The sequence below is a fragment of the Scylla paramamosain genome, chromosome 19 (genome assembly GCF_035594125.1).
Source record: "Scylla paramamosain isolate STU-SP2022 chromosome 19, ASM3559412v1, whole genome shotgun sequence".
NCBI lineage: Eukaryota > Metazoa > Arthropoda > Malacostraca > Decapoda > Portunidae > Scylla > Scylla paramamosain.
The window spans coordinates 12,923,950-12,937,954 of NC_087169.1; the positions used below are offsets into that span (position 1 = coordinate 12,923,950).

Consider the following 14,005-nt stretch of genomic DNA (forward strand, 5'->3'; position numbering starts at 1 on the left):
TGACGCCTAGCCAATGGATGAGCCTCCATGTGATGTTGACGAGGTGCGGTTTTTCGTGACTTCCCTCACAAATCGCAATTTATGAAATACTCGAACTAAAACACCAAAAGGCTAAAAATTAAGTCCATTTTCTTTGTGTAATTAAAATTTTTATGTGATGGGACGCTACCTTAGTTTCATAAACCATATCTAGCAAGTGAGAGTGAGGAGGAGCGTTGAAGCCAAAGTCAAGCTGGAGGTTGAGACACGCAGAACATATGATTTCACCCTTGTAAACAGAGAAGAGTCTGGGCTCAACACCTTCCCACAGTGCTAGTTTTCCACGTCCTGCTCCACCTAACTGGTCTCTAAGGTAGTAAGACAACATACAGATAGACAAATTTACGAGTATGTGTGTCAAGTAAAGTGTAATTGTCAAGGAAATAATAATAAAAAAAAAACTGCGTAAACAGATAACTTTTTTTTTTGTGATTAAGTTTAGGTAGGTGTCTCTTGTGACTGCGCACAGCCGATAATTGCCTGTTCAGGTACTACTATTGCCCTGTGTGTGGTGGCTTGCTCCAGGCACCGTGGTGAGCTGCATGCAGTGACGCCCCATCACCGCACAGGTGCTGGTAGCCATCAGTAAAAATGCTAACCTTGACCTGAATCAAGTACAATAATGAGAATTGTTTCAGTATTTTCAAGCAGTAATAGAGTCCTTGGTCACAATTACATTATTTTTTAGTGGTTTATGTTGTGTTAATAATGATGGTCACAATAAATAAATGTTGGATTATTGTTTTTCCCGCATCTGTCTTCCACAAGCTTAGGATCCAGTAGGTAAGCAACTGCTGAGGACTCCAGGGTGGCTGAGGCATCCCAGCTAGAAGGTTGTGATATTTGATTAGATTTATTTCTGAAATACCCTTCGTTGATAGATGTCTAAGGCAATAAAAAAAAAATGGCAGTTAATTTGATGTATAAGGTAGATAGCCCAACTTTTTGTGGATATCTTTGGGAGCAGAATGAGGCATTGCATAAAGCAGTGTTTCTCAAACAGGGGGGCTTCAGCACAGGACGGGAGGGGAAGGAAATAATAACAATAATAATAGTGTGGGCCAATACAATAATAGCCCAGCCAAGGGCTATCTATTTACCTGTCTATCTATCTATATATCTATCTGATTCTATCTATATATCTATGGTGACATAGTTGTGGTGGGTGTTGAGTGAGTGGCACAGGGAAGAGGGGACCCCAACTGCATTGAACCAGCTTTGGGTGGGCCCAGCTTGCAAAAGGTTGAGAACCCTGGCATAAAGGTTTAAATGTGATCATTCTTACCACATCACAGTACATGAGAAGACTGTAGTTTTGACCACAGACACCATTACTAGTTGAAAGTACCAAAATACCAAAACTTACATGTGTTATGTTTTGAAGTGACGGTGTTGGGTTTGTTTTGGAAATACCATTAGTTGTTTTGGCCATTAGGAGACTGAACATGGGAGTTGGGAGAATGTATGCAACCATTATAAGTTTTCTTTTTTTTTTTTGGTGACATTTAGAAGACTGAGTTTCAGATTGTTAGGCTGTTATGTGTTTGACATGATCCTGTTTGACTGTTTTCAGTTTATGCCATAAGACATTCTCGTTGTTCTCAGTCTAGGTTATAAAACATTTAGACTGAAATACATCAGCCATTATTAGTTTACGCTGTGAAACATTTTAGTCATTTTTAGTTTAAACTTTTTGGCTTTAAATTCAACATTCAGGCTACCTGATTTTTTAAATTTTATTTATAGACTGTTTTAGTTTATGCTGTAAGACACTTTAAGGTTTTACCTGTTTTTGATTTAGGCCTCAAGATGTATTAGATCAGCTCTTGCGCTACTTGGCTGTTAAAGATTGATCAGGAAGAAGATGTAATTCCTCTTTTAATGTGTAAAAGATAATGTTTTATAAGAAAGAAATGTGCTGGTTAGTTAAATGCACAACAAATCCACCTTATTTTTTCACTCTGGCTAAAGATAGTTATCATAAGTATGAAATTGTTTAATATGCATATCTAACTCTGGTACCCTACACATCAAATATTCAAATTCAGATTGCCTTTGATATTATAAATAATTATTTGTCCTTCATGCTTTCACTTAAAAAAAAATAGGAAAGAAATTAAATACAAGTGTTCTTAATTTTTCCACAGGCCAGGATGCCTCTCCTGTACAGTGTAGTCGCCCGAGGCACCACAGTGCTGGCACGGTATGCAACGTGTGCTGGCAACTTTGCAGAAGTAACAGAGCAGATTCTGACCAAAATACCTCCTGGTGAATCTGGACGTCTGACTTACTCCCATGCCTCATATCTGTTCCATTATGTGGCAGAGACGGGAGTTGTTTTCATGTGCATCACAGATGATGTGAGTATACCTTAACACTTCAGAAATTGTAGAATCTGCTTAATATACTAATCTAGTGTACTGTCTTAGTAGTTTTCAAATACTAGTTCTGTGGCTTAATTTGATATGTATTATGATTAAATTTGTTGATATTGTAGGTGAGATGTAATAACTACCCATTATCAGGGAGAGTAATGTGTATTTCTTTATACAGGAGTTTGAGAGACAGCGAGCCTTCCTATTCTTGGAGGAAATCAAGCAAAGATTTTTAGCAACTTATGGCCAAAGAATCCAAACAGCTCTGCCGTATGCCATGAACAGCGAGTTTGCTCAGGTATTATTGTGAGAGTGTCATTGACACACACACACACACACACACACACACGGACACACGGACACACAATAACAACAACAATAGCTACAACAAATCATGCACGAAAAAGTTAATACTTTGTTCCCCAAAAATGTATCAGAATTCAGTATTTAATTTTAATAAAGCAATAATTTCACACAAGAAAAAAGCCTAGCAGTTCATTACAAATCATATTCTAAGAAAGCTCTTGCTCATTGTCAGTCCCATTATCAAATATAAGAATTACAATGTAGCAGATAAGTTTGTTCTGAATTATTTTTTATTCCGTTTTTGAAGAGTCTGAGTCATAGGAAGGTAGAAGAAAATTGAATGTTCATGAGCTTACCATTGAAGAGGGAAGATAGGAGAATATGAATTAATGTTGCTTTATCCTTGTTATTCCCATTCATGTATTGACAGGTGTTGGCTGCACAAATGAAACACTACACAGAGTCCCGTGATATTGACAAAATCTCACGGCTGCAAGGAGAAGTGAGTGACGTGAAGGACATCCTTGTCAAAAACATTGGTAAGGCAGACTGAAGTATATTATTGTATAGATTAATGTAACTCATTTTGCAGTGCCATGCTAAAGCCCTGCTTATGCACATATTATGTGCAGTGGCACATTTTATCATGTTGTGAATGTCAGGTGGAAAGTGGCAAGATCACTGAAGTGTTTTAGAAATATGTGTTGAATAACATGGAGGGATAGAGTAAGAAATGATGTGGTAAGAACTAGAATAAGACATGATGAGGTAGGAAGAACTGGTGTTTTGAAAGTTGGCTGGATAGGCAGACACTGGGTATAAGTGTAAAGAGAGGGTTATATGGTGGTGCCCACTATGCTGTATGGTGCTGAAACATGGAACTTTGGGATAGCAAAAAGAAAGTTAAATGTAATGGAAATGAAGTGTTTGAGGAGTATGTGTTGAGTAGCATGGAAGGACAGAATAAGAAATGAGGAGATAAGAAAAACTGGTGTGACAGGGTTGGCAGGACGGGCAGATCAGTGCATATTAAGATAGTTTGGGCATGTGCAGAGAATGGATGACTGAAAACTAGTAAAGACAGTATTGCTGTCAAACATGCACAATGGAAGGTTGAAAGGAAGACCATGCCTGGAGTGGATGAACTGTGTGAAGAGAGTCCTGAATGAGAAAGAAATAACTGCAGCAAGCAAGAGCAATTGTGCATAGTAGAGGTGAATGGAGAGTAACAGTGATGAATACATGAAAATGATGCCATCTGGGAGGGGGTGTACACACACTTGGCAGGCACATTAGTGTATGGACCCAGCTACACTATGGTATGGGGCTCTCAGTAGGAAGTACCCTGCATGTCCTGTGATCTTAGGATTGGAATAGGTGTAGGATAGGGAACAGGCTCATTATGAATGGGGAGGGGTAAGCCAGTGTAGGCTGTCAGGCCTTGCTATGAATGTATGTAGCCAGTTGTATTATGCCTCAGCTCCTGGGATGTAGTATGGTGGTCCAAGAGACTATCCCTTTCAATCAGGTGCCAGTGGGCCTAAGAGTGTAAATGATGTTTGTATGAGTGTGTGGTGCTTTGAGACAACCCATATAGGATTGCTGGCCTGGTATATAGCATAGATAAAGGGCAGTAAGTGTAGAGGTAAAAGTACTATAGAGTAGCATAAGAATTGCCATTTACAAAATGAGACCTGGAGGTGGAGTGAATATCAAAGTTGTAATCCAAGTGCTGAAAGAGATTTGCATACATACATCAGTGGTGTCTATTGTGAATGAAGTGTGTGGCAAGAATAATAATAACATTTGTTTTGGCACAGTTTAACATCTTACACAGGTTCTTTGCCAGAGCCTTGTCGACACTGCAGGGTAACGAGTTATCAACCATTCCGGTCAAATTACTAAATCATAATTTTTTTTATTTTTCAGAAAACTTAGCAACTCGTGGGGAAAGACTGGAACTGTTAATAAACAAGACGCAAAGCCTCAACACCTCGGTAAGGCATGTTTCATTCATAGAAGTGATGGTTTTTATTTATAAGTCACTAATATAAAAATTTGTTATTTCATAAAATATATACATATCTTTCATATCTGACTTTCCTAAAAAAAATGATCATTATCTTAAAAGAGAAGATTAATTCAAAGTTTGCTGGAAGCTTATTAAAGCACTTTGATAAGTGTTTCACCTTGTTTCCTTCAGGCTGTCACCTTCAAGACAACAAGCCGCACTCTTGCACGCAGTTTGTGGTGGAAAAATATTCGCATCATCATCTTCATAATTCTGGGACTTGGTGTAAGTAAATGTGAAAATAATTGTTTATCACCATTGTATTGATATTGCATTCATGGAGACACTATCTTAGCTGGTGCCGAAAGCTTACTGTGGCACTACCTAGATTGGTTCATGTTGTAGAGTATACAGTACAGTTCTTTTCATCATGCAGCTACTAAACCTACTGTGTATAGTGTCACATACTGCCATGGATAAGTTGTTTACCAATCAATTTAATTAAGTTTATGAATATTTATATAGGGATATTATATTGAATTTTTCTAGAAACTAGTCTTTTCTCTACATTTTGGTATCAGGTGCATAATTTTGGCTGGGTTTCTGATGTTTGCAAGAGAATACATGTTTGAATATAAATAGTTGCATATTCAGTGAAACCTTGGTTACCAAATGCCTCCCTTTTCGAACAAATTGTTTTTTGAACAAAATTTTTTATTCATTATTGCTTTGGTTGTGGTAACATAATTCAGTTCTAGAACAAAGTTACTTAATTTTACATATTAAAAGACATAACAAAAGCTGCTGTTTATTGCTAATTTATAGTTTCTGTAAATATTTACTTCATTTTTATATATTTGGAGGAGAGACAGTGTAAGACAGTAATTTAATCTTTGAGATAAGGTAAGTGTGATCCTGTGGAAAAGCCTCGATGTAAACAAAATCGTTTTGGGAGTTATTCCGAGCCACCTGTGGCTCTCTCGATGACCCCCAACACCATCACTATTGCACTACTGCATTTTTCCAGTAGCTTTTCCTAGCGCCAAGATGTCTAAGTGTTATGATCACCTTCATTTTCCTTTCTGTGTCCTTCTGTAAGGCTTCCCTCACTAGCTTGGTGACAAGAGAATACCTGCACCATCTAAACAGTATCTTCTGATGAATTTTGTGTCACTCCTCCAGGAGGAGGCATTAGGCATCTGCCGAAATGATAATTACTCCCAGTGAGGTCTAAAGCACTGGATCAGGGTGATGCTGTGAACTTATCATTAAACCCAGCTGTGATCTCAATGAATGTTTCCCTTTGTGTTGCACAACACAAGGGGCAGTCACAACCTGCACTCCAGAGACAACTCTCTTGCTTCACACAAAAGTACAAGCATCTAATTACACACACACCCTTCACTCAAAATTCAAAATTATCATGGCGACCCCTACACCAACCTCGGAGTCCCCATCTGGGGAGGGGGCCACAAATGTCCCCAGGTCAGACTGCTCTTCTGGTATCGATCCTAAGTGTCTTAACATCCCCCCTCAACTTTTTCTTCATTAACTTCTGCAAAATTCGTGGTCTAAGATCTAATTTTCAATCTGTAGAACACCACCTCTCTTCTTCTAAACCTCATCTTCTTTTCCTCACTGAAACTCAGGTGTCTGAGGCAACTGACAGTAGCCCCTTTTCTGTTCCCTCCTACTTTCTCTATTCTCATTTTCAGTCCAAAGCTGGATGTTGCGTTTGTGTACACAATGACTTAACCTGCTCTCGTGCCCATGCTCTTGAATCTTCCAAGACCATCTGGCTACAACTACAGAGTCACTCTCAAACTAAATTTATCTGCGCTGTATACCTCTCACCTAACTCCTCTGACTATAAGAAATTCTTTGACTACTTAACTTCTAAAGTGGAGTACCTTCTGACTCTTTTCCCTTTTGCAGAGATCTCCATTCTTGGAGACTTCAATGTTCACCACCAGTTTTGGCTTTGCTCTCCCTTCATTGACCATCCTGGTGAACTAGCCTACAACTTTGCTATCCTTCACGACCTAGAGCAATTGGTGCAACACCCTACTCATATTCCTGACCGTCTTGAGATACTCCCAACATTCTTGACCTTTTCCTAACCTCTAATCCTTCTGCTTAAGCTGTTGCCCTCTCTTCTCTGTTGGGCTCCTCTGATCACAGTATCATATCTGTATCTTGTCCTGTTGCTCCAATCCTTCCTCAGGATCCTCCTAAATGGAGGTGTCTCTGGCATTTTGCCTCAGCTAATTGGGAGGACCTGAGGAGGTATTTTGCTGATTTTTCTTGGAATGACTTCTGCTTCCATGTCAGAGACTCGTCTCTGTGTGCTGAGTGCATAACAGAGGTGATAGTGTCTGGCATGGAGGTGCACATTAATCACTTTTTTTCTTGACCTAAACCTACCACACCTTGGTTTAACAGCCTGTTCTCGTGCTATAAATGATGGAGAGGTGGCCCGCAAAAGGTATTTAAGCCTTCCATCACTAGAATCTCATGCACTTTATATATGCACTTTATATTTCTGTCCAGAACCATGGCAAGTCTGTTCTCCAACTAGCCAAAAACTTCATTAATAGAAAATATCAAAATCTTTCAAGATCTAACTCCCCTTGTGACTTCTGGCATCTAGCCAAAAGCATTTTCAATAACTTTGCATCTTCTTTTCCTCCTTTATTTCAACCAGATGGCACCACTGCTATCACATCCATCTCTAAAGCCAAACTCTTCACCCAAACCTTTGCTAAAAACTCTACCTCAGATGATTCAAGGTTTGTTCCTCCCTCTCTGACTACTTCATGCTACGTATCAAAATTCTTCGCAATTATGTTTTCCATGCCCTTACTGGTCTAAACTCTTGGAAGGCTTATGGAGCTGATGGGGTCCCTCCTATTGTTCTCCGAAACTGCACTTCTGTGCTTGCACCTTGCCTAGTCAAACTCTTTCAACTCTGTCAACATCTAGCTTTCTTTCTTGCTGGAAGTTTGCCTACATCCAGCCTGTTCCTGAAAAGGGTGACTGTTCTAATCCCTCAAACTACTGTCCTATTGCTTTAATTTCCTGCCTATCTAAAGTTTTTGAATCAGTCATCAACAGGAAGATTCTTAAGCATCTATCACTTCACAACCTTCTGTCTGATCACCAATAGGGGTTCCGTCAAGGCCACTCTACTGATGATCTTCTGGCTTTCCTTACTGAGTCTTGGTCATCCTCTTTTAGAGATTTTGGTGAAACTTTTGCTGTTGCCTTGGACATATCAAAAGCTTTTGATAGAGTCTGGCACAAAGCTTTGATTTCCAAGCTATCCTCCTATGGGTTCTATCCTTCTCTCTGTAACTTCATCTCAAGTTTCCTTTCTGACCGTTCTATTGCTGCTGTGGTAGACGGTCACTTTCTTCTCAAATCTTTTAACAGTGGTGTTCCTCAGGGTTCTGTCCTGTCACCCACTCTCTTGCTATTAATCATCAATTATCTTTTAAACCAAACTTCTTGTCCTATCCACACCTATGCACTCCCTGCACTTTTCCACATCTTTTCACAGTCACCCAACCCTTCAGAAAGTAAACAGTTCACACAGATAAGCCACAGAACACCTGACTTCTGATCTCTCTAAAATTTGTGATTGGGACAGAGCAAACTTGGTATTGTTCAATGCCTCAAAATCTCAATTCCTCCATCTGTCAACTTGACACAACCTTTCAGACAACTATCCCCTCTTCAGTGACACTCAACTGTCTCCCTCTTCTACACTGAACATCCTTGGCCTTTTCTTATAATCTAAACTGGAAACTTACAACTATCCCCTCTTCAGTGACACTCAACTGTCTCCCTCTTCTACACTGAACATCCTTGGCCTTTTCTTATAATCTAAACTGGAAACTTCACATCTCATCTCTAGGTAAAACAGCTTCTATGAAGTTCACTGTTCTTAGACATCTCCACCAGTTTTTCTCACCCTCCCAGCTGCTAACTCTGTACAAGGGCCTTATTGGTCCATGTATGGAGTATGCTTCATGTGTCTGGGGGCTCTGTACAAGGGCCTTATTGGTCCATGTATGGAGTATGCTTCATGTGTCTGGGGGGGTTTCTTTCACTCATACCACTCTTTTAAACAGGGTGAAATCAAAAGCTTTTCATCTCATCAACTCTTCTCCTCTAACTGACTGTCCTCAGCCTCTTTCTCATCACCGCAATGTTGTATCTCTAGCTATTTTCATGCTAACTGCTCTTCTGAATTTGCTAACTGCTTGCCTCCCTTTCTCCCGCTGCCTCACTGCACAAGACTTTCTTCTTTCTCTCACCCCTGTTCTGTCCACCTCTCTAATGCAAGAGTTAACCAGTATTCTTAATCATTCATCACTTTCTCTGGTAAACTCTGGAACTCCCTGCCTGCTTCTGTGTTTCCTCCTTCCTATGACTTGAATTCCTTCAAGAGGGAGGTTTCAAGACAGTTATCCTTCAATTTTTGACTATTGTTTTGGATCCTATTTGGGGACTGGCATCTGAGTGGGCTTTTATTTTTTATTTTTTTAGGTAGATTTTTCTTGCCTTTGGCCAATGTCCTTCCTACATTAAGAAAAAAAAAGTTCATTCAATACATCCTTTCTGGATAAATGATTTGTGAGCAGATGTTGCGAAGCAGCCATCTTGGCTGTGGGAGTGTCTGTCATAAGCTACTAAGACAGAGTAGACTGCTGTCTGGGAACTGATTAATCCATTTTACGTTGATTCCTACGGGAAAAAATAGTTTCAGTTTTCAAATATTTCAGATTCCAACTCCTCTTGAGCTTTGGAATGAGCATGCACGTATGTTGTACTCAGAATGAGCATGCATGTATGTTGTACACCCGCTCACAACACTAATGTAGTTTATCTCATGTATATAACCCAAAACTAGGTGCATTGCAGCTATTGTTTTGTTTCCACAGGTCAGCATTTACATCATTGGTGCCATGGCATGTGGCGTGAGCTGGCAGAAGTGTACGAAGTGAAACAAGCAAGCACGAAGTGGAGAATCTGCAATGGATCATCTTTGTACCAAGAGTGTATTGGCTTTTCTGAATGAAGGATCTGGCAAAGGTAGTCACTTTCACACAAACTCCCAAAGACACCTCATAGTTTGGATTGTAGGTTTTAGAATTCTAGGTATTAGCAAACTGGGATTTCATAGGACAGAACTTCTTCCTGGGTATGTGTGTAATCTTTAATGAAGAAGTTTTGTTTTACATGAGAGCTCATAAAATTTATTGGTATAATTCTGTGAAATGCTGTACATCTGAATTGCAAATTGCATTCCTTTGATTTCACTCCATTATTATTATCAATATTGTAAATTTATATCACCCCCAAAAATTTATAGTTTCATTATCTATTTGTTTTGTTGTATGTTCTGAAATATGTACCTAACCATTTTAATTTTCTTTGTGGGGAAATAATGTTGGCTTACATTTTTCAAACATTAATACTGAGTATTCAACTGAGCATTATTCATTATTGATGTGCTATATTTCCTCAATGTTTTTTTCATTCAAATGCATCTCATGCTTCATGTGTTATACTATTGCCTTTGCTGCAGCCATTCATAATGTCACACTATTTTTGTAAAACCACTTTCTGCAAACATTATACTTGAAAAATCTGGCCTACTTTCAAATCTTAGTAATAGGACTTGAGGTTGAGGCAAGGTAATGCTTCTTACTGTAGTGAAGATGAGAGTGTTTCCTCATCTGATGATGAACCAGAACAGGCTGGTTCCAGGAGCAGCTGATGCCCTTGCAGGTGTTATGAAAATTTCCTGTTAACCAGTTGTCTTACACAGTATTATTTAATCCATTATATCATGGTCACATCTGTTTTAAATGTCAATGTGAGTGAGACTTCCAGTGTTGCCACTGATGTGAATATTATAAGAAAATATCAAAATGTTCTAAGCACATACAAAGGAATAAGTCTAAGTGCATGAAGACTTTAACTTTGTACAATGGAACTTACTATCCACCCATTAAATGTGATTAGACTACTGTGTTTGTTGTATTACTTTATTTCTGAGGAGGTGATGCAGGATAGGTTGCCTAAGGTCATGTAGGAGAGGATTTGTTATGTCTGTATGTCTGCTGTGTTGTTGTCTTCCTCTACCACCGCACGACTACCGGAAACCCACTCTGCATCAGTACATTTAGATTTTGTATGTCACACTGCACAGATATACACTATATTTTACCATATGCTATTGTTGATAATGGTGTCAGCCATTTGCATACTGTACTTCCATTATTGATGCCAGTTGTTATTATCTTGCATGATAGAACATGTCATTAACTCCAGGTGCCGAAGAGTACAGGATTTTGATTTTGGCATTTTCAATGTTTTATAGAGATATATTTTGGAATTAAGGCTATGTATTGCATTACTGTCAGTCTTAAATTGTTGAAACAGTCTTTTGAATTTCATGAAATATTTCCAGCAATTCTATGTAAAATTCCTTTGTCATTTTATTTGTAGAAGTGGGCCAGTAGAAGCAGGGTGAGTAACTAATTAAATACAAGAAGATAAGCAGAAACAGATTTTGATAATAAAGAGACTTACTGAAATAGTGAGGGAGCTTATAACATGTTCATACCTACAGTGTATCAGGTGGAAAACAGGTAAGGGAGATGACTCTGTGGGATAGTGAGTTAGTGAGGCACCACCTTTCATTATTCTCATACCATAATTATCTGATTCAGCTTTCATTCTAGTATTTTGTGGCATTTATTTCCATATTTTCCTTCATCAGAGACTAAGCCTTATGAATTTGTTAATTCTGAGATTTGTTTTAGGGACAAAAATCAGGTATGTCCTATTTCTTATGTATTACTGTAATTTACCTAAGACAGGGATTACATATGAGTGCTAATGTATAATGCTGTACTGCAACACTGAAGCATTGGGTCAAAGCTGTTATGATTTGTACTTGTGGTGTTGATAGAGAGGGTGTTGTATTTTTCTCATGTTACTATTTGGATATTCAAAGATGACATGCTGTCAGATTCTGAGTGTTGGTTTAGGATGTACATCATTGCCATCATGTTTTGTGAATAGCATTTGAGAATTAGAGGAAAGTAAAGTTGTTAAGGCTATTATGATATTCTGACCAGTGTTGATTACACACATTTCCTTTCAAATTAAAGCTAAGTAGCGTTAAGTAACTGCTGTGATAGTTACCGTAGCCTTAGTTCTGTATATATTTATTGCTGTAAGATTGGTACTCATTACTGTTTCTCACAATACTATTTACCTCTGTTTTGTGGGCATTCACATGTATGTATGTATCTGTATGATGCTCTCCATTCCTTTATGAAAGCTTTTATAATAGTCATTATAGATATGTAGAGAATAAGTATAATACAGAATGAAAACAGAACCAGAATCAGAGAAAGGTTACATTTCCTATATTGTTTTACCTCTTTTTTATGAAACAGTTATTACATGTCATCATGAATGAAAAAAGGAATTAGTGAATGACTGAAAATCATACCTGTTTTTTTAAGTCGCCATTACAAGTGAGACAAATCATACAGATTGCATTTTCACAGTTGTGTTTTCCCCAGATTACGTAGATGTAATATGTAGATGAGTTTTCAGTCAGAACAAGATCTGTAGAATGTCCTGTATTATAATTGATCATAGAATGCTAAAAGCTTTTGTGCCCTTGTTTGTCTGTCAGAAATTATAGTGTTATGCTCTCTCCATTTGTCTTCTGGTACAGTCCTGTATATCAAAGTATACATCTATCCACATGTATATCTTATGTTTTGCACTATAAAAGTATATATTCAAATAAGTCTTTATATCCCCAGAAATCTTACACTTGATAGTGGGATGAGTCTAAGGAAATGTTTCTGTGCTGCACCACCCCAACTTTTTCAGTACTTTCAAAAGACTAGTTGAAGCTGCATAGGTTATCAAGGGTCTTTTTACAAGGGTTCTATTGACAGATTGAGATTTCCACTTCATTAGCAGGAGAAACCGTCTTGACAACTCTCAATGAACTTTTGGAAATGGTCGTGATGAGAGCAAGGCATTTCAAAATCCAGGTTATTCCACCAGCCAGTATATAAAAAATCTCTGTGCCTTGTGTTCTTTGATCTCTGGCACATCACTAAGGTTTGTATTCTGAAATGCTTGGGTCTCTCATCATGACTATTTTCTAAGGCCACTGAGATACGAGTACTTAGCCAGGTTCTCAAGAGTGTTTCTCTTGTTAATAATGTAGAAATGCTGTTAGTATCTCACTAGAACCATGAAACACTTAAAAACCCTGTCTTTTCATCTTGAGCCTTTTGAATGCAGTGATGGTGCAGTGCAGAAGTGTTTCAGAATATGGTCATAAGCAGATTACAAACGTTATTACTGAACTGAGTCTACATGCTGTATTATATTTTTTTATTTTTACCTGGCTTTAGATAATGCGTTTAATATAAACCTGAGTACAATAACCTTTGTGCCACATAATTAACTGTTTGTTTGATGAGTGAAATTCATGCAAGAGAATTTTATCGTGCTTTCAAATCTGATACGAGGAGGAGAGGGTAGTGTGGGTCCATCAGTCACAGGTCTTTATCTGTTTGTGGCCACATCATAGAGCTGCGACATAGCACCTGCGAGAAAGGTATCGTGGAACCTTTCCTATGACGCGTTATGTACGACCCAGAAAAGCAAGACACAAGAGTTCGCCATCTCTGTGTATCTGCTTGGTGACTTAGTTTCTTTTTAAGTTGTAAGTCTCTCTCTCTCTCTCTCTCTCTCTCTCTCTCTCTCTCTCTCTCTCCTGACAAAATATAAGCATTTGTTACTGTCTGTATGTGACTTCGTTCACTTTTCAATGGTAAACGAAAACCTTTTTCCCCTCTCGACAAAAATACACACATTTGCTGCCTGCCCACCACTGTGCCTATCATGGTGTAATGGTCTCCTATGACAATAGGATTACTTTGCTTGTTCGCTGTACGTGCACAATAAACTCGCTGCTGAATTCGTACATATCAGAACCAGATTGGCATTTCCGCCATCTAAATGTTAGGGAAAGTATTAAAATGACTACCACCGCCCTCCATTGCCAGCATCACGAATTAACAGTTCAACGATTACAATGTTCTCTGGCGGCAGATTTACGAATTATTTAGTATAATACCGCCCTCTGTCGGCAAGCTGAGGAACTGGTTAGGCGATTACACTGCCCTCTGGCGGCATTTCCCTCTCCCCCTTCCCCCCATTA

At 38.6% G+C, this 14,005-nt stretch overlaps 1 protein-coding gene across 3 annotated transcripts; it reads left to right on the plus strand.

The window, feature by feature from the left end:
- The first annotated feature begins 214 nt into the window (after positions 1-214).
- On the plus strand, positions 215-12,568 carry LOC135109651 (vesicle-associated membrane protein 7-like). 3 transcript variants are annotated; one of them, XM_064021165.1, is made up of 7 exons: positions 215-352; positions 2,187-2,399; positions 2,593-2,712; positions 3,151-3,259; positions 4,650-4,717; positions 4,924-5,016; positions 9,678-12,568. In XM_064021165.1, the coding sequence occupies exons 2-7, from the start codon at positions 2,193-2,195 to the stop codon at positions 9,738-9,740; spliced, it is 660 nt and encodes a 219-aa protein (XP_063877235.1). In that variant the 5' UTR covers positions 215-352; positions 2,187-2,192; the 3' UTR covers positions 9,741-12,568. The 3 variants fall into 3 exon arrangements, with proteins under 3 accessions (XP_063877235.1, XP_063877236.1, XP_063877237.1); XM_064021166.1 differs by having other exon boundaries at positions 218-355; XM_064021167.1 differs by lacking the exon at positions 215-352 and adding an exon at positions 485-608.
- Positions 12,569-14,005: the final 1,437 nt, after the last annotated feature.

What these genes read in the sequence shown, in the direction of transcription:
- LOC135109651 (XM_064021165.1), top strand. Translation starts at nt 2,193, where the DNA reads ATGCCTCTCCTGTACAGTGTAGTCGCCCGAGGCACCACAGTGCTGGCA. An exon ending in CGCAAAGCCTCAACACCTCG is followed by an intron (nt 4,718 to 4,923) that starts GTAAGGCATGTT and finishes TGTTTCCTTCAG; the next exon opens with GCTGTCACCTTCAAGACAAC. An exon ending in TCATAATTCTGGGACTTGGT is followed by an intron (nt 5,017 to 9,677) that starts GTAAGTAAATGT and finishes TTGTTTCCACAG; the next exon opens with GTCAGCATTTACATCATTGG.